This window comes from Squalius cephalus (assembly GCF_949319135.1).
Source record: "Squalius cephalus genome assembly, chromosome: 14".
NCBI classification, from domain to species: domain Eukaryota; kingdom Metazoa; phylum Chordata; class Actinopteri; order Cypriniformes; family Leuciscidae; genus Squalius; species Squalius cephalus.
The window spans coordinates 29026699-29045820 of record NC_137135.1 but is presented as its reverse complement, the minus strand read 5'-3'; the positions used below and the strand labels follow the sequence as shown (position 1 = coordinate 29045820).

Genomic DNA, 19122 nt, shown 5'->3' with positions numbered 1-19122 from the left:
TACATTTGATATTTTTACTAAATAACATTTGAAAAACCTGTATAAACTGAACACCAAAGAACAATAACTATTGAGCGGTGGCGACACGTTCATGAAAAATGTCACAGAACAAGCAAAAGTAATGATTATTAATATGTCAAATATAGCAAGGAGACATTTCAATTGTTTAATTGTTTACAAGTTTTCTGTGTAAGTGTCGGTTGCAAAGATGAAGTTGACTATGCTGACTCGCGATCTTCGCAGTAGTGAACGCGCCAGAGAGAAATGCACATTTCATACGGATTACATAAGCAGAGAGCAGTCTGTTTTCTTTTGTTTTGAATTGTTTTGTTTAAAAGTAGACATTTCAAGCTTTCTATATATTTCTCAGGTCTGTGAGGCAAGTAGCTTTGCGGTTCATTTATGAGACGAGCTCCATTTCACGAGCCGGCGCCTCCGTGTCCTGATTATATTGCCTGCTATATTTACTTATTTATTAAATCCAGGCAATTAGTTGATGAAACATTGATTAAAATAAAGATACAATTAATACAAAACAAAATTCACTATAAAGCAAGGCTCTCTACAAAAACAAACTTAATGAAGTGGTCAAAATAATGTCTGCCCACTCCATTTGTCTCCCGATATATTGTGCATCTTATGATCTTACTCATGCTTTTCACTTTTCATATAATCAACAGATGAAATAAAAAAAATAAAAAAAATTATTTAAACAAATATGAAACTAAATCGGTTTCCTTTAATAACTAGGCTGCAACACGTAGGCTTATTAGCCTACAGTACAGAGAAATTTAATGTCGGAGCGGGATTTGAGCGAACACCGTCTTACCGGTGAGCATGTGGGGGGACAGCAAAGATGTCAACAGTATTCACATTCATTACTCAGGTAGAAGTATAGATACTAGGGTTTAAAAAGACGTATGTAGAAGTTGAAGAATCAACTCAAGCTTTTTACTCAAGTAAAAGTATAAAAGTACTGGTTTCAAAAGTAAAAGTAATGCAAGGAGAAAAATGCCATTAAGGACAAAAGCTTAGGCCGCGCCACAGGCTATAGTCTACTACCCTATAGTGCACTACCCCACCTCCTCAAAAAAAAATCCAAAAAAAAAACTTTTTAAATTTGGGATGCACTTCAGCTGTATATAAGCCCATTGAAAATGAACTCATTTTAGTACAATGCAAATACATTAAAGAACCATGTATGTGTACTGAGCATTAATGCATTTCATGGAGCAGAAGATTTGATGACTAGTTGCCTATAAGTATTGTAATTGCGCACAGTGTTGCCAGATTGGGATGGTGATTTCCAGCCCAAAAGCTCACCAAAACCTGCCCACTCCAAAAAAAAAAAACACCCAAAATTTTACTGCCAAAATAAAACAAAATAACGATGATAAAAATAAAATAAAAAATAAACCAATTTTCCAGGAAAACGGATCAAAACAGGGAGAAAAATAATTAAGGAGAATTAGCAAATGACTAAAATGTCCAGGTGGACACTGTCAAAACGGCAATCAAGAAATGAACCGATGACTTTAACCCTCGGAAGTACACATTGCAGAACATAACGCAGAATTTAGCAGTCAAAACTGATTCATCGTTGATTCAAACCTTTTTCAGCAGCTGTCAGGGACAAGTAGAGTGCATGCAGTCTGGACGGTGTAAAAGTTGCAGATGTCTGGTTAGGCTAGTGTGCACATGACCATGGACAGGAGTCGTCCCATATTCAATTTCAATTCAAGTCATTCAACTGTGCTCTCCTCTCAGAGTTATATTCACCATTGAGTCATCTCCCACCACATGATACGTTTTTAGAGTTGCTCACCATCTCTCTTTACTGTAGATACAACTTACTGCATAGTATGTCACTTTGGCATTAGCGATCACTTGAACATACAGCTACCTACAACTTATCGTGCTAAATCGCATCTGCCTGTTGATCGCTGATTGGCTAAAAGTGCGTGCTCGTCTGTGACGTCAACACCAATGCCAGCTGACTCTGCATGGGCGTGTGTTTAGTAATGTCAAGATGACTGATTTTATGGACTACATGCACACTTTAGTTTAGTTTTTAACCAATTAGACTTTAAAATGTAGATGTTTGAAATCCGCCGAAAACCCAAACCCTTTTTTACCCGCACAATCAAATTCAAAACCACCCAGTCTGACAACACTGATAGTGCAAAAAGACAAACTTTAGAGGCAGACGGTACACGATGGATCACGTACAAACCAATAGGGTGTCGGAATAGTATGTTTATACTCCTCGTCCAACCACAATCAAAATCACTATCCGGATGGCGCGATTTATCTGGATAGTTTTTTTTTTTTTTTTAAACGATGACAAGCCGAAATAAAATGGGAGTAACGAGGCTATTTTTAAAATGTAAGGAGTGGAAAGTACAGATAAAAGCGTGAAAATATAAGGAGTAGAAGTAAAAAGTCGGCTGAAAAATAATTACTCCAGTAAAGTATAGATACCCAAAATTTCTACTTAAGTAAGGTAACGAAGTATTTGTACTTTGTTACTTGACACCTTTGGGGGAGAGGTACGATTTTCGAACAATCATCGAATATTATCTTGATTGATATGCCAATCCTTAATATTTGGTGTTTTAAATGCCTGTTTGAGGTCACTGTGAAAGTTTTAAAGCAGTCTTTTAGTGCCGCTTTCAGAGCGGTCATGTCCATAACGGGGAATTGGATCTGGACGGGAAGGATAACTCTGGGAGTTGGAAGGGGTGTGTCGTGATTCTGCCCTCTCACACAGGTTTGTGAATCTGAGTGTTGCGATTTCGGTTTCATATCGCAGCCCTATTCAGCCCTAGCTGAAATACAAATCTGGAGGAAGTGGTGGATACAACAGCAACAAAACAGATATCCTGCATAGATAAAAAAAAAACACAAACATTTACATAAATGATCTTTCTACAGGGGTGAAAGAGGGCCAGGGAATTCAGCCCACTCAGTCATCAGTATTCAACGTACAAACTAGAAACGGCAAAGTACCCAAGGCAGTCGAAGGTTCATTTTAAAAGCACCTGTTAATATCAAAGTCATTTTTTACAGAGATAAAAGATTCATCTGTAGTTTCTTTAATAGAGAGAACTCTAATGCACTTGGAGAGAAGAACGTCCCTTCATGTGGCTAATGTGTTTTATATTGCGTTTAAATGGTCTGGCGGAGCATTTGTTTTTTAAACGGCTAAATATAAAGCCATCATGGACCATGACAATCAATCAAGTGGCATTTTAAACAGAGTGATGATCTTGCTCCTTTCCAAACAATTACCCAAAGGAAAAAAATAAGAGACTAATATTTGCAAGTGCCAATTCTATCTCAGTCTAATAAAGTCCTGATCTAGGATCAGAGGGAAGAATTATAAACAATCATTATGACAGAGGGAAGAATGTTCTTAGATCAACAACTCAAATTTAAAGATGAGATTTTCTGATGAAATATCAGATATGAATCAATTGCCTTATATGTGCATCACTGGAGCAAATTGAATAGCCACAGCATGACATGGCAAAAGCTGCCAACACGTCTGCCAAAACAGACAATCACTTCCCTAACAGTTATCAATAGGACTGCCTGCTCCACTAGCATATTTACAAGCACCTATTTCACATGCTTTATACTGACACCATTAAACAATTCTCATTTCACTAAATTACAAATGGTGCATTGAAATTTTTTGCAGTGTGATATTTTTACCGAATTTTATTTGACGGATCGCAACTAGAAAACAATGGACGTGTTCCAAACATGGTGATCATGTCTAAAAATGCAGCTCATTAGATATGTATTCTCTCCATACTTTCTAATAATCTGTACAAACAACTTTTTCAGAAATGAAAGGCAGATCTGCTTCAGGTTGTTCAGGTTGGCTGGATGACGCCCACACACTACACTTGTTAAATGGTGCCATGGAACTGGAGAGAGATCATAATGTCTAAGGAACCGTAGGGCTTTTTTGTTCTTGAGCCACACCACTATTTACTTGGTCTCATGTCTGGGTTATTGTCCTGCTAGAAAAATTTACTTTTTCAGTCTTTTTCAGCAGACAGAAAGAGTTCTTATTCTCACATCAAAATATGATGGACAACTTTTCCTAGAACCAACAGTGCCCACAGACACTCGTATAGACTTTTGAACTCTTTAACTTTGTTTCTCTCTTTGTTTATTAGCAAGAAATAAACACTGCTAACAATCACCAGCTGAGCTGAGAATCTGTGAGATCGCTTCTTGATTTTTGGTTTTTATGTTTTTTGCTCTTCTACTGTAGAGAGGGAAATTTACAGGCTTGTCACCATTAAGCAACCAGGGGCCAAAACTGGGATTAATCCAACCTGTGGTGGTGCCTATGTATCACCATAAATCTTCCCTGATTGAATGTAAATTGGAAAACTATGTATGCCAGTATACATCACTGGGATAAAGCACATGTGCTGCTGCCCGCAGGTCTGCCTCACTAAAAATATGCAAACCTGGTGTTGCACGATCATGTCTGTGTGTGGTGGTTTCATGCCTTCATGTGCATGCATGTAGGGCAGAATATTTATGGGCAGTGTGGTGCCTTACACATTTGCGTTATAAATCTCAATTACACTGCATTATTTGCTCAGTACTGTGCTCAGACGAAATCCTCAGAAGTTGCCCCTGCAGAATCTGCTTGTAAATTCTTAATAAACTGCAGTGCAGACCTTTGTGTGGCAATGACCTAAATCCTGCATCCTCCTCATCTATGCACAACACTCATTTCTTTAAACTTTAATCGAGCTCCGTTACAGCCATTTAAGTGAATATTAAACCTGGCCGAACATTTTTGGCAGCACTCTGCAACAATCCAAAAACTGTCCTAATCCAACAGCTAGATGTTACAAGACGGATTCAGAAGGCACGATTCTCAAACAAGATGCATTTTTTTTAAAAAGGCCTCTCGCTTTGGTATCTTGCCTCTCGCACCTGGTGTCTTGTTTGCATCCTTGGATGTCCTCAGGATTGCATAGTAGTATGTGTTGTCAGTCACCAGTGTAGGAGAAAGTTACTTTTAAAAGTAATGCATAACAATATTGCGTTACTTCCATTAAAAAGTAACTAATAGTGTTACTTAAGGGGCTTTCGCACTGGAGGAACCTTTTCATAGTTCCCAGAACTATTGGCGGAAGTACCCGGATTTTGGCACGTTCGCACCGCAGGAACTATTTGAGGAACTAATTTAGCTCCTGCTTCAGAGTAGGGTCTAAACAAGCACTATAGGAACTATCCGTGACGTTACTGTACGCTGATTGGCCGAACGCACGCGAAACCCAAGCACCCGCCATTTTTAAAAAGGCTGTGTAAACAGATTATAGCCTACATATTTACTCCACAAACTAACTCTACGAACATGGAAAACAGTGATAGATGGGCCTCTTAACCTTTACGCTGAGGAGAAAATCCAACGCAACTTTGAGGGGACCAAGCCAAACATAATTATGTATTTTTGCTCAGCTAGCATCACTGGACATCAACCACACGGCATACGCTAATAACTTTTCACTACTGTCTACTTTCTATGTATAATAGTTCTAATAACATTAGACAGATCGAAATCAAAATAAAAGACAGCAGCACCATCAAAATAAAAGTCACAACATGCGCGGCTTACGTCACTTCAGAGTTCCTACTGGCGGTGTGAATGCAACCAGAAAACGTTCCTAGGGGAACCATTATTTCTCGGGGAACCATCCTGGTGGTTAGTTCCTAGGACTAAGTTCCAAGAACTATCCGGTGCAAAAGCCCCTCTGCCAGGACACATTTTGCTGGCTAGAAGAGTGTTATGCAATACAATTCATGCTTTCAACAATTTGTTCCATATTATTTTCCGGCTTTGCTGTGGTTTTTGTTGGCAATCTCAGATATAACAAAGTACATGACATGACAAACTTGACAAGCAGTCAGGAGTGATGCTATAGCCCACCACTGTGTATTCTGTGGCAGGGCTTTGATATGACAAAGAGTGAGAAGGACAGAGTGTGTGTGTGGTGGGGGTGGGGGGGGGGGGGGGGGGGGGGTAGTGCCATGATTATTTGCTTTCCATCCCTCCACAGGCTCCTCTGAATCTGATGATTCATCCTTGTGTATAAGGAACTGCTTTCCTTTGTTCATTTTTCAACAGTTAGCCTCTGGCAGCCTCGTCTGCACAAGGTGTGAGGAGCAGTCTAAATATATTTTGGGATAAACATACACACATCATATATATATATATATATATATATATATATATATATATATATATATATATATATATATATATATATATATATATATATATATATATATATATATATATATATATATATATATATATATACATACACACACACACACACACACACATACACATACACATACACATACACATACACACATACATACATACAACAAGCTGCCACCTGGTAATTATGCTACTAATTAAAGACGAATCACACTTAATGGATTCAGGTCTCACATGGGGCTTCACATCCCTCTTTCCTTTCACTTTTTCTTCACCTACTGCCCTCAATTCCTTTATTCGTAGGCAGGACAAGAGGAGGGGGGACCATTTGGGAATGGGCTGGGTCCAGCCGTCTGCAGTTGCTCACACCTGTTTAAAAGCAGGAGGGGTCGCACTCGGACAGACATTTCCTCCCACAATCAATGTACTTAGTTTATTAATGCACACAGTAATTCACACCATTCAAATTCCTAAATACACTCGCACAGCATACAAAATTAATGTTTGCCAAGTACCAAAATGAATAAAAAATCTATTCACTTTTGTGTAGAGAGATGAAGACTAGCTTGTTTCACAAATATGCAAAGAAAATCTAAATTCAGATTTTTTTAAGTAACAAAATTATTGTTATTATTATTGTATTTAATAATTAAATTATACATTATAGTAAAATTAAATATAATATAACAATGTGCAATAAAATCTGTCATTATCGTTATTATTAGAAGCAGTAATCCAATTTATTCAGCATATTAAAAGTAAAAAACAAGGAGAACAAAAAAAACAAAAAAAACAAAACAAAAAATGGCATGGTGAATTCTTATCACGCCTGGCATTGGCACGTTTAGCGAAGTTTATTTTAAATGCGTCCTACCCTCAAATCAATCCTATTACTCAACAAATTGGTGGGTTCAATATAATGGACATTTACAATACATAATGCATTTTATGTGCCAGTGTGTGCAGAAAAGCAAACACATCCACAGACACACAAGCACCTGCACAGTACCCATCTGTTTTCTGCAGGGCTTATCATTGTATTCACGGCACTGAATAAGCAACAAAGACATTGCGGGACGTGGCCGTCTATGAAAGCTTTAACAGTATCCGAACTGGACATTTAGTATTCTTCTCCAAATGGGTCAGCGCAGGTAGCATGACTACAGATTTGAAAAGTGGAGCTGCTTCAAGTTCGATCAAAGTGCAATCTAAATAAAATATCAAAAGTGCAGAGCTTTAGTTTGTATGAAGGCTCATTATTATGCGAGATTATGTTAAAGGAATCTTTTTGAAAGCACACTGTAGATGTTCATAGGAATGGCTAATAGCCATGCGGCAAATAGGATAACGGCGCATATCTACACTCCCTCCCTAGGTGCTGCACTGCTCTGCATGTTCGAAACGTGCTTGCCACAAATGCAAGAACTTAAGAAATTAGCATTTAGCATGATACAAAGCTTTACAAGTTTGCGGTGCTAACCCTTGAGCGTAACAGTGCAAAGTGTAAAAATGCCGTGTAGTTCTTAAAAACACACTACAAGTGCTATTGGTCCGTAAACTGGTAGTCTGCATGCTGCACAATGATGTTAGCACAGCGTGACACACTCTTTTAATTAAATGACAAACTGAGAGGAGAGGCCTTCGAGGAGGGATGAATGATAGGTGATGATTCTGCTATGCAAAACCCCCTTCCTGAGCTCACAATATCCCTTTCAACTGCTCTATTGAAAAGACAAGAAAAATCTTAAAGAACCCTTGTAGCACATGCGGCGGTTTGATGTTTACTGGAAATGTTCCCATATTATTTTCACGAAGCCTGTGAACCTGTCATTGTCACTCATCTTAAGGAATAAAAGGAGCTTTCCAGGAAAATAAGTGTTGGACTGTGGGGATTGAATTTACAGCCCCATAGTGCTGTCTTTATCATCACGGTCTGTGTCACAATTTTCAAAAGGTGCTGGAAAAAAGCCAGGAATATGGGTTGGCTGGGAGATAAATTATGCACTGTTGCGTTTCACTGTAGTGCATGACAAGGATTAGGATCCTTAGGTAAAACACAAGAGCATGGATAATTCACCAAAAGATGATCAAGTTTTTTCCTACAAAAGACTTATGAGAGTTAACTTACTTGATCTGCAATAGCACGGCCCAGCTTGTCCATTCTTGATCCAGCTTCAGCAATTTTCTTCGCTGCACTAATCACATCGGAGGTGTTTTTAAGTGGTCCTTTCCCCCTGAGGAAAAAAGATAGCAGTTTCATTCACAGTTACTGTTCTGTGTGCAGTCTCATGTGACAGTTCTAGTGAGTATGTGTGAGCATGGATGATACACGTCAAGACGTCAACACGTTTGACATAAGAAGGGCTGGTCATATTGACAAGGTTGAAGAAAAACAACAACTCTCGTTTCACAGACTGAGCCTGGGTTCTCCCAAGGTTTTTTTCTCCATTGTGCCACCTGATGGAGTTTTGGTTCCTTGCCACTGTCGTCTTTCTCCACCTTTCTTGCCATTGGCTTGGCTTGCTTAGTTGGGGACATTAAATTTAACATTTAATTTAATATTCAACAATAATATTGATCTGTCTGCATTGACACTATTATACAAGAACTGAACTGGACGATGACATCACGGTTTACTCCAGAGCGGCTATATATAAATGAACTAAATTAATAATTTTTTTAAATAAAAAATGAAACATCACTGAACTTAAGTTGGACTGTGATGCTATTTTCTTCTGGAAACAAACTTTTTTTTGCATTATTTTCCTTTTATCTCTGTAAAGCTGCTTTGAAAAAAATCTGTATTGTTAAAAGCGCTATATAAATAAATGTGACTTGACTGCCTCACACTCGGGAACACAGTGCAGCATGAACAAGGCTTTTTGGGAAAGACAAGATCAGTTCGCTTCCAATTGATTAATCTCATTAAGGAGGAACATCCCCCTCCAACACGCTGCTATTCACTAGTAGCCTGAAGACTTCGAGGGGGGGTGAGAATGAACGAGAAGCGAACAGACAGACAGATGAAGTGAGCTAGCAGCAGCTCCCACCCACTTCTGTGATGACTGGTCAGCTTCCTGGGGTCAATGCCACTTCAGTTCATTTAATAGTTCTGGCCTCATCAATCCCAGTGTCCCATCTCAGCCCACCCCCCGCAGCTCCCCGGCTACGATCCGGTCAGTCATTTGCCAGTTCTGTGTGCCCACAAGGGACAGCGGGGCACAGTTGGCAAGTGGCACAACCTGGATTCAAAGCTGCTCTCTTCAGGCTAAACTGAACAATCCAACCCACAACAGATGGAATTTTGTGTTTTTGCTCTTTCTCTACACTCACCCCTCCCCAATGTAGTTCTCTCTCTTTTTCTATGCCATTCAGACAGGGTCCTCCTGGCGCACTGCATCCATCAAAACGGTTACCGGAATTCACCAGAGACAGTGTCTCAAAAAGAAAATGCACCCCACAAAGAGCGACCAACATTTCTAACATTTTGAAACACAAAGAACAGGTTATTTTGATGTCGCTTTGGTGGTGGCCCACCCATAAGCCGCCTAGGTGAAAGTGTGGCCACTACAAGGTGACTGTCGAGCAAGGGTGACTTCATCTCACATGACAATCCCACACTCAGATATGCAAATCTGACTGAGTGCCCATGAATTAGCCACTGATACTGGTTCCAGATGGGGGTAGTGCGTGCGTGTGCGTGTGTGTGTGTGTGTGTGTGTGTGTGTGTGTGTGTGTGTGTGTGTGTGTGTGTGTGTATGTGTGGTTGCAGCTCAAGCACTGGACCACAGCATGCACAGACAGGTGGCTCCAAAAAATGTGACACGAATCCAGGCGACGCATGCTTTATTCATGAGCAGGAAGGGACATAAGCAGAATTGGTAGCAAGAAGCTTCTCTGCAGATATTGAGGCCGGATAAAGGCTCCCGAAATCAATTTCCTCTTTATAGCATTAACCTTCATAGGACTGTGTACCCATTCAAGGTCGTGGGGCAATAATTTGGGCGTGGACTGAATTAACTTGCCGAGACCTTCACTCAGCACATTTCTGCAGGTGACACATCAGCACAGATTGCCATTTTTCATGCAAATGCCACCAAATCTGACAGATGTACTACAGCCTTGTTGCTTTTTACTCGAGACAATGACAGATTTCTGGGGGCCTTCAACAAGAGGTATGAGTGTCTCCATATCACCTTGTACAGAAATGATACCATTCTCCTGCCTAAAACGGAAGACATCCAATAAATAGACATTATGTTTAGGGAGCAAAACCATACATTAAAAAATTATAATGCAAAGAGTTTTACATTTTAATGATTATAATAAAAAAAAAAAAAATTTGATCTGGGGAGGAATGGAGACATGTTTCTGAACAGGAGGAAGAGGAAAACAAAGCTGTTTTTTCCCAGGTTTTTGAGATACGGTTGAGTATCAGCCATCCTACAGTCATTAAAACATGTGCAATATTGGCAAATGGTGTCCTCAGCATGATCCATTTTTAAAAAAGGAGTCTTGGTTAGCATATGCAGGGAGAAGTGATAGACCAAGACATTTTCTATCACTCTGTCACACACAGTGTCTCCTCTGGGAGAGCAGATGGCAGTCACTCTCAGGTGTGCGGCCCATGAGTGTGCTGTCACACCTAAAATGACCCTTTCCCTGATACTGTCAGCATAAAGGGGAGGAATTCATGTGACCTTTTCTTGCGCTAGTATCTCCTGCCCTTTGTTTTTTAAACCAAATTTTTAAGACCTGCTTCTTTTTCTTTCCATCATTCGTGATCCCATTTCTTTTGGGATCACCTATGATGAAAAGAAAAAGAGGCAGGCAAATGAGGCAGGTAAAAAGCCCAAGAAAAAAATCCACAGCTCATTTGCTTCCACTGAGAGGGAAAAAAGAATTCATGAGATGGAACAGAGTGCTTGTCTCAGTTAATATTAGACCTTACTAATTGATGGTCGATTTAGGTAAATGACAGGGGAAATTAGGTATAAAAATCTGATTTTGCCAGTCTCTCTTTCAATATTAGAAAAGTTTTCCCTTTAAAAACGCTAGAGCACATTTCATTGCCAATGCAAACTGCCATACAAACCAATATAAAGCTGAAGCACTGAGCCGGGACGCAGTGAAACCGGAGCAGCAGTGCATGGCCAGAAAGGTCTATTGAGTAGAGTCTAAAAGAGATGTGTGTGTGTTTGTGTGGTTTTTGACAGGCAGTTGAGCAGGGTAGAAGGTGGTTTGTGCTCACCTGGTGAAGTCTGTCATCTCCATCATGATCATGCACATCTGCTTGGCCAAAACGATGATGTCATTTCCGCTGTCATCCCACTTGGACACCTCAGCGTCCAGCTTGCTCTTCTCCTCCTGGAAACTGGCCACCTGCTCAGCAATCTTCGCCTTCTGCTCCTGGGGAAGCTGAGCCATGATGGCCTGCCAATTCCACAGAGAAGTTTATATATAACAAACCATACATAAATTTGCTCACAATATGCTGATCTACAACTGTTAATGAGGAAAAGAGATGACAAAGGATATGCAATTAAAGAAAATTGATATTCAATCCCCCTTCCTGCTAGTTTCTTTGCCTCTCCCTTACACCTTCCTTTGTCCTTCCCTCCTCTCTTGATTTCTCTTTCTCTCTCTCTCTCTCATTTCTTGCATGACCGGCCCAGCCCGGCAGAGCAGGAGAGATTTTACAGCTTTGGCTGACGGCGTATGGGCTATGAAACACTCCTCTAATTCTGTAAAAGGTTCGCAACCTTTTAGAACTATGCTGAGCAATGCTGTCTATTGAATATATGCCACTGCATTCAGCACAAGGATCAACTGAAAAAGAGCATGATAACCTGTTAAAATATATTTTTCATTAACCCCCTGAGGTCGGCTATCGCGCCGGCGCGATAGGCTCGTTTTTTTTCGTATGAGTGCAAAAAAAAAATTAAAAAAAAATATTAATTTTTATCTTATATGCTTGTGTTATACATCAATCGATCCTGTTTAGTGTGTATTTTTTTTGTGTATGCTCATAATAAAAACAAAGTGTTGTGCTTTTCGCCAAATAAAGAAAAATAAACATGATGCGAGTTCTGCCTACTCTCCGTCAGTGAAGTCAATTCTGAAACGCGTCCGAAAATGAACTGTAACTCAGCGAATACTCAGTCAAACAGGCATACAGTCACACAGGCATGAAGCTTGAATTATCTTCTTTCAAATGAAGTAATTTTTATAAAAAACAAATATTCACAGTTTATATAATATGTATGTAAAGAGAGAGATGTCAGTCGTTCTCATCTCAGCTAATTAAGTTTTAATGTGACTCCGCCTACGGAGACCGCGCTATTCAAACGCAAATGTGAGGCGATCCATACAAACCTGTGAAACACCCACATCCGCTGGATAAGGCCGGTGAAACACTGGATGCGTGGCGTAAGCGTCTCAGCTGCGTGGCGTGTCCGTTTTTATTTCGGCTCCCATCCATGTTAACAGTTTAGAGTTTGCATACTGGCTGTGTGAGACGCGCGTCTCAGGCGCGGCACGAGCCGCGTGGAAAACGCGTGCATTCTAGAAATAGAACCGACGCCTATTTTTCACGCGACACGAAAGCGTCTTGGAAGCGTTTCCATGCAAAATTGAATAGGAAAATCTGTTTATTTGTCATTTTGACACGAATACATATTAATAAATGTCCTTTTGATGTTTAAAAGTGTCTAGGTTTTGACATAAATGCAAATATAAATGTAATTTTACAAAATATGATCGATTTTCAAATACTGCTGTATTGAATGAACAGCTTTTAGCAAACTCTATTGCTATACTGAGATGAGGAATAGGCTATATACTGTATGTGTTTTGTCAAAAATAAAGTCATCAACTAACTAATGAATCCTTTACTTTGAAATACGTATGATAAAATGTATACTTTAGTTTTGAAAGACGTTGACTAGTTTTGAAAAGATTATAAAGTATGTATGTGCATGCATATATATATGTGTGTGTGTATGAAGAGTTCAGATGCAAAAGCCTCTAAATGCCATCTGAAATTTTCTCCTAGAATGATCATTTTTATGAAGCTTGTATATTTAAGTTAGCTATAGGTGACACGTCACCTGAATGAATGGCTCATTAAGTATGCAGGGACGTAGTCTCACCAGGTGTGAACTACTACATATGCATGATGCTGTTGGAGCGTTTACGCCCCATCCGCATATTGGCTTTCCAAACTAAAAGTGTTTCACAAAACTAAAATCAATGTATCGTTTTTTTGAGGATGATTAGGCAGGATGATTTTCATATCATTTTGAAGAAAAAACACTAGGCGATGAAATCCATTAGTCAAAAGTCTTATTGCCACATATTTAGTATGTGTTTTGTGGCCTTATTTCAGAAACTTTAGTTTTTAGTTTTTTCAATAACCACGCATAAACATTATTCTCTCAAAAATGCAGACATGTACATTCTTGTTGCTCACATATTATGGTAGCCCTGTTTGTGCTAAATAGTGTGTAATTTTTTTTTGCCATTAATATGTTTATAAGCAACTGAAAAAAGCACAAATGTCAGGGCATGTCAGAACATCTCAAGGACCCCAAAAACACCCCAGACCCCAGAGGGTTAAATAAGTGTGCTAACCAGGTGTGATCCTATATAGCAACAAGTTTTTTTGTTAATGTAGTTCTGACATTTTTCCATAAGCCACAAGTAAGAGGAAATTGTTTCAATTTGAGCCATCACACTCGTATGTATGCATGCATATATATATATCATTTATATAATATATATTTTATATATATATATAATTTTATTCAGCAACAGCACATATTGATCAAAAGTGACAGTAAAGGAATTTAAAATGTTACAAAATTTCAAATAAATGCTGTTCTTTTGGACAAAAAAAAAAAAAGTTACCACAAAAATTGTTACAAATTTTTTTTTAACATTGATAATTGTTTCTTGAGCACCAAATCAACATATTAGAATTATTTCTGAAGGATAATGTGACACTGAAGACTGCTGAAAACATTAAAATAGAAAACAGTTGTTTTATTTTATTTCACATTACAGTTTTTACCATATTTCTGAATAAATACTAAACCATGAGTGTTTAACAGCCTATATATAGGTTTAATATAGCCTATTCCACGCTCAAGCTCATACATAAAGCTTGCCACAAAGCATAAGCAAAAGTAATGTTTATGAATGTGTCGGAAAAAATAGCAAGGAGACATTGATTATTAATAAACTAGTGTTTTCTGAGACAGTGCCAGGTGCAATGATTAAGTTGATGATGCTGACTCGCCTTCTCTGCAGTGAACACGCATATAGAGATGCACCTTTCATACATAAGCAGAGAGTATTTCTTTTCATTTTGAATTGGTTTTTTAAAAGTAGACATTTCAAGCTTTCTATAGATATATATTATCTATCTGTCTGAGAGGCAAGTAGCCTATAAGCTGAGTTTCGGTTTATTTTTGTGACGTGCTCCAGTTCACGGAGACTGAAACAGCAGAAAGCATCCTGTTCGTTTTGTTTATTTTACAAAGGCACAATGTTTTCTTGTTATTGTGAGTTTACACAAATAAAAGTAGACCCTTTACAGTTTCGAATGATCTCTTATCTGTATGAACAAAAATGACCGAGCATTTTAAGTTCTTTCCACTGTTGTCAGGAAAAAATGCAAGTGATCATGCCTGCATCTCAAAGTCATGAAGTGCACTATACTTTAGCTTCCACGCTCCACACAAACTTTTGGATATGAGTCTAATAATAGTGCACAATTAACGTTAGACGTTAGAGTGAGCAGCCATGTAAAGTTGCTACCTACATGTTTCAAATGATAAGCCAACATTTGAGGTCGGTGGATGATAGGCAAACTTTTGGATTTCCTGCCCGACATACTGTAATTACCACAAGGACCAACTGTTAATGGTATATTAACCCACTGTATACACCTCACAGTTTTTTTTCCGGTGACTAACCAAATAATAACATTTTGGTTGACTAAGCATCTTCTTTTAACTGACTATTAGGGACAGGTCTATTACAAAACCATTTCAACTTAAATTTAACCATTAAACTTTATTTAACCATTAAACTTTAGAACGTTAGTGTATACAAAATGAAAAGGTTCATGTATATATACATTAATTAATGAATATACACATTTATGTATGCGTGTATAGATAATAAAAAAATGTTTTTATTGGATACATGTTGCATCACACCTGGTTAGGACAGGCTAAACTGATTATGAAAAAACATCAGACCACCTTAATTTGAGATAAACCTTTCTTTTCTTGCAAGTTCTCAATAAGAATTATATTTTTCTGCCTCGTAAACTCAATTTTCTCCTTAATTTTGGAGCACCGGCACACACGTGGCACACATTGGTGTGCTGGGATTCCCACTGGAGCTGGGAACTAAATCAAAAGCCTCTGGGGGGGTGAAACAGGAGGCTGGACAGTGATTACAGATTTATATAATCACATTCTCACTCAAGCACAACCTCCACTGCCCCGTTTTCTACAACTCTCAAAAATACAACTTGCTTCCCCAGCAACAAGATTCAATGAAAATTGTAATTCTTCTGCAACGCTTTTATCTTTAACAAGAGCTTTCTGTTCAGGTCTTGAGCTCTTAAAGTCTTCTGCCATCCCCTAGACAATTAGGGCTGAATATTTTTCTGTTACTTTTTAGTTTTCATCAACATGCTTACATTACTATATGGAACAGGAGGGTGAGAGGTCTGTAGTTATATTCGCTCGAGCTTGGGGAACAAAGAATATTGCTCATATTGCTCTTACATTTGTACTGTTACACATATAGTTATCAGGAACTCAAAAGAAGTGCTCACAGGAAAAGCTGGCACACTGACTAACAAGATCCCCAAACACAACTTGGTTCCCGTTATCTCTCTCACAACGCTGAATTTAAAAATGAAAACAGGATGCCCATCATCTGCAGTGACTACCATCACCACAGCTGTGGACTACAGAAAACATTCAAACTTATATATATATATATTCACTGTTTCTTCCAGCTATGTCAGGTTGGATTTTCATAAGCATTACCAAGGCAACAGAGGAGGATGTGAAGGGGGGGGGGGGGGGGGGGGGGAATGGAAGTAGAGAGGGGGGCGAGGTTTGATGTCTGTTTCGCTGGTGGCAACATCGGGAGTGCTATTGACATGAAATCAGTACAGAATCTAAAAAACACTGATTCACAGTTCCTGTGCTATTGGAGCTAAACAGTGAAGCAAAAGTGGATTTAGCCATGACACTGCAAATCTGAGATGCGAGTAGAACAGGGTTTTTCCTGGGTCAAAATTGGTCTTCAGTGGTGGCCGACAGACACTGTCATACTTTCTCGCCCTCGTTTTTTTTTTTTAAGCTGTGATTTTACCACTGAATTTCATAGCTATGGAAGCTAAAATCCTTCTTTGCTAGACCTAATAATTATTTTGGTATATAATCATATCAGTTTCAAAAAGTAGCATTAAAAAGGTTTTTTTAAGTAATAGTCTAATTTTCTACCATATACAATTGAATACAATTAGCAGCCAGCTAACAACAACTTGCTTTGCACTTTTTTTTCTGGTTTCACCTCACTCCAGTCTAAACTAAAAAAAAATTTTGGTAATTGTTCTACACATTGTCATATAAATAACCTGAAAATACTGTAGTTTATTAAGGTTAAATCTTGCTAAACACTCTTAAAAAAAATGGGGTAAGCACACTTACATTCTCATTAGGCTAACTAACATGAACCATGAGCAATACATTTGTTACTGGATTTATTAATCGTTGTTAATCTTAGTTAGTAAAAATACAGCTGTTCATTGTTTGTTCATGTTACTTCACAGTGCATTAGGCTAACTAATGTTAACAAATACAACTTTTGATTTCAATAATGTAGGCTTGCTAGTAAATGGTGAAATTAACATTAATAAAGATTAATAAATGCTGTAGAAGTGCAGTTAATTAAAAGTTAATGTTAACTAATGTAGTTAACTAGAGTTTAATAAATGGAACCTTATTGTGAAGTGTTACTGATCTGTTATACACCGATTCAGATGTCTCGTGAGTTCAGTGTTGGACAGATCAGTTGTTTTAACCATTCATTAAATGGAATCTGTTCAAGGAGTCGTTAGTGTGCGAATCGGATGTGTCATTAGCGGACCACGGCACGTGTTGTGTGATTATCCCGGCAATTAGGACATCGCACAAGATTTGTGTCAACACAGAAAACATTTAATCACAGGATAGGTTTTTTTGTTTATTGAAAGTGTTTTTTATGTCAGCTGAATGTGCGTAACTCTTTTCAGAGAAGATACAAATCTATATGCTCCACGTGAAACTTCGGCCTTCCGATCGTATCAATTCTCAATTGATTTTGATTAATATGCGCGAGGGAGCGAGAGAGAGCAAGACAGTTTGAAGAGTGCGGGCGCGGCCGTGGCGCTCTCTGCTTGTTCTTTCAGTAACATGCGCCCTGTCACAAGCGCAGCAATCATCTACATCACTCACCGATCAAATAAGGCTTTGGCGGGACAAAAATTCACTTTGGCGGCCACCAAAAAATTTTCAATGCAGGAAAAACCCTGTAGAAAGTTTAGCACCTCGCAATGCTGTCTATGACTCTGTAAATTGACTGTGATAAAGTTTTATTATAGAAACACTGAAAAATATGGAAATCAGTATGTCCCTGGTCAGATTCCATCCAACAATATCTACAAAGGGATCTAATCCTCAGGTAATTTTAGAATCAAGTTTGACACCTTCTGACATCCCTAAGTGGCTTCATAAACTGGAGAGTCTCCATCTCTCACCCGAGCGCTCTGTCCAGCGATGAGCTGATCGTCTTCCGTCTGCACGCTGGTCCTGCTGCGAGAATCAAAGTCATCTGTCTCAAAGTCCGAGTCGTCCAGTTCCTCTGGGGTCTGCCGGGGGAGAAGAAAAGTGTAGGGATGGGGAGAGATATGGAGCGTTAGCAAGCTCTTTCAACAACTCGAGACCCTTATGATCTATGGCAAACTCTTATCAATAGTAGTCTTCCCTGGGAAAGTAAAAAGTCTAAATACATTTGTAATAAGAATTGCTGCCCATCAGGGCCATGGTCTATTGGTTAACGCATATGATCTGATTCGCTTAGCCATGTGCTTCACATTATTTCCTGCCCTAATACCTCTCTTACGATATCAATAAAATGGTAAAATACACAAACAAATAAAATGTTACAAACAGTTGTGATGCCACTTAATACTAGAAAGTTGTGGATGATTGCCTTTGCTAAGAGGTTGCTTTAGTGGTTTTTAGTACACTGATATGTGGTCTGATAGTATGTCCTTCAATGCATCAAAAATTGATGTGTTGAAGCTTAATACTTATGGGATTTGAATAAACCCCAACCCCCAAGTTTGAACAATAGTAATAGTGACACTTTCCTTAGCAAGCAGCCTATACATAAACATTTCTTAGAGTGAAAATGTAATGCTGAAAGTTTTAACAGTAAAACGGCTCTACTAGAGAAGAACGTCTCTAAAGAGAAACACAATGATCTGGTGCACCAATGCAGCGGGTAAGCCACGTTTTCCCTGTACTGAACTAAACTAACTCTTTCTCTCTAATCCCTGCACTGAATGCCAAACATGCCTCTTATAACTCTACTGCTCTATTAGTATGCACTTGCGAGCAGAGGGACCTGTTTGCAGAGGGAAATGGTGGAGAATGGGGAGGGGTGGCTGAACCCTCACTGACAAGAAAATGCATTTCAGCTTGATAGGAAAAAGGACGAGATGTGAGAAGATACGGATGTATTATTTCGCCAGTGCTGTAAGCCGCCCTTATCCGACTGTCTGTACA

The 19122-nt window shown here is 38.8% G+C and overlaps 1 protein-coding gene across 1 annotated transcript in view; it reads right to left on the bottom strand.

Annotated features, from left to right (window-relative positions):
• The window catches only part of ctnna1 (catenin (cadherin-associated protein), alpha 1), a 146737-nt gene that overhangs the window by 10821 nt on the left and 116794 nt on the right, over window positions 1-19122 (bottom strand). The window contains exons 14-16 of the mRNA XM_079892256.1: window positions 18090-18200; window positions 11514-11695; window positions 8391-8496 (exon numbers count right to left, since the gene is read on the bottom strand). Of these exons, the coding sequence (XP_079748382.1) occupies window positions 8391-8496; window positions 11514-11695; window positions 18090-18200 (399 nt within the window). The remainder of the gene's footprint in view (window positions 1-8390; window positions 8497-11513; window positions 11696-18089; window positions 18201-19122) is intronic.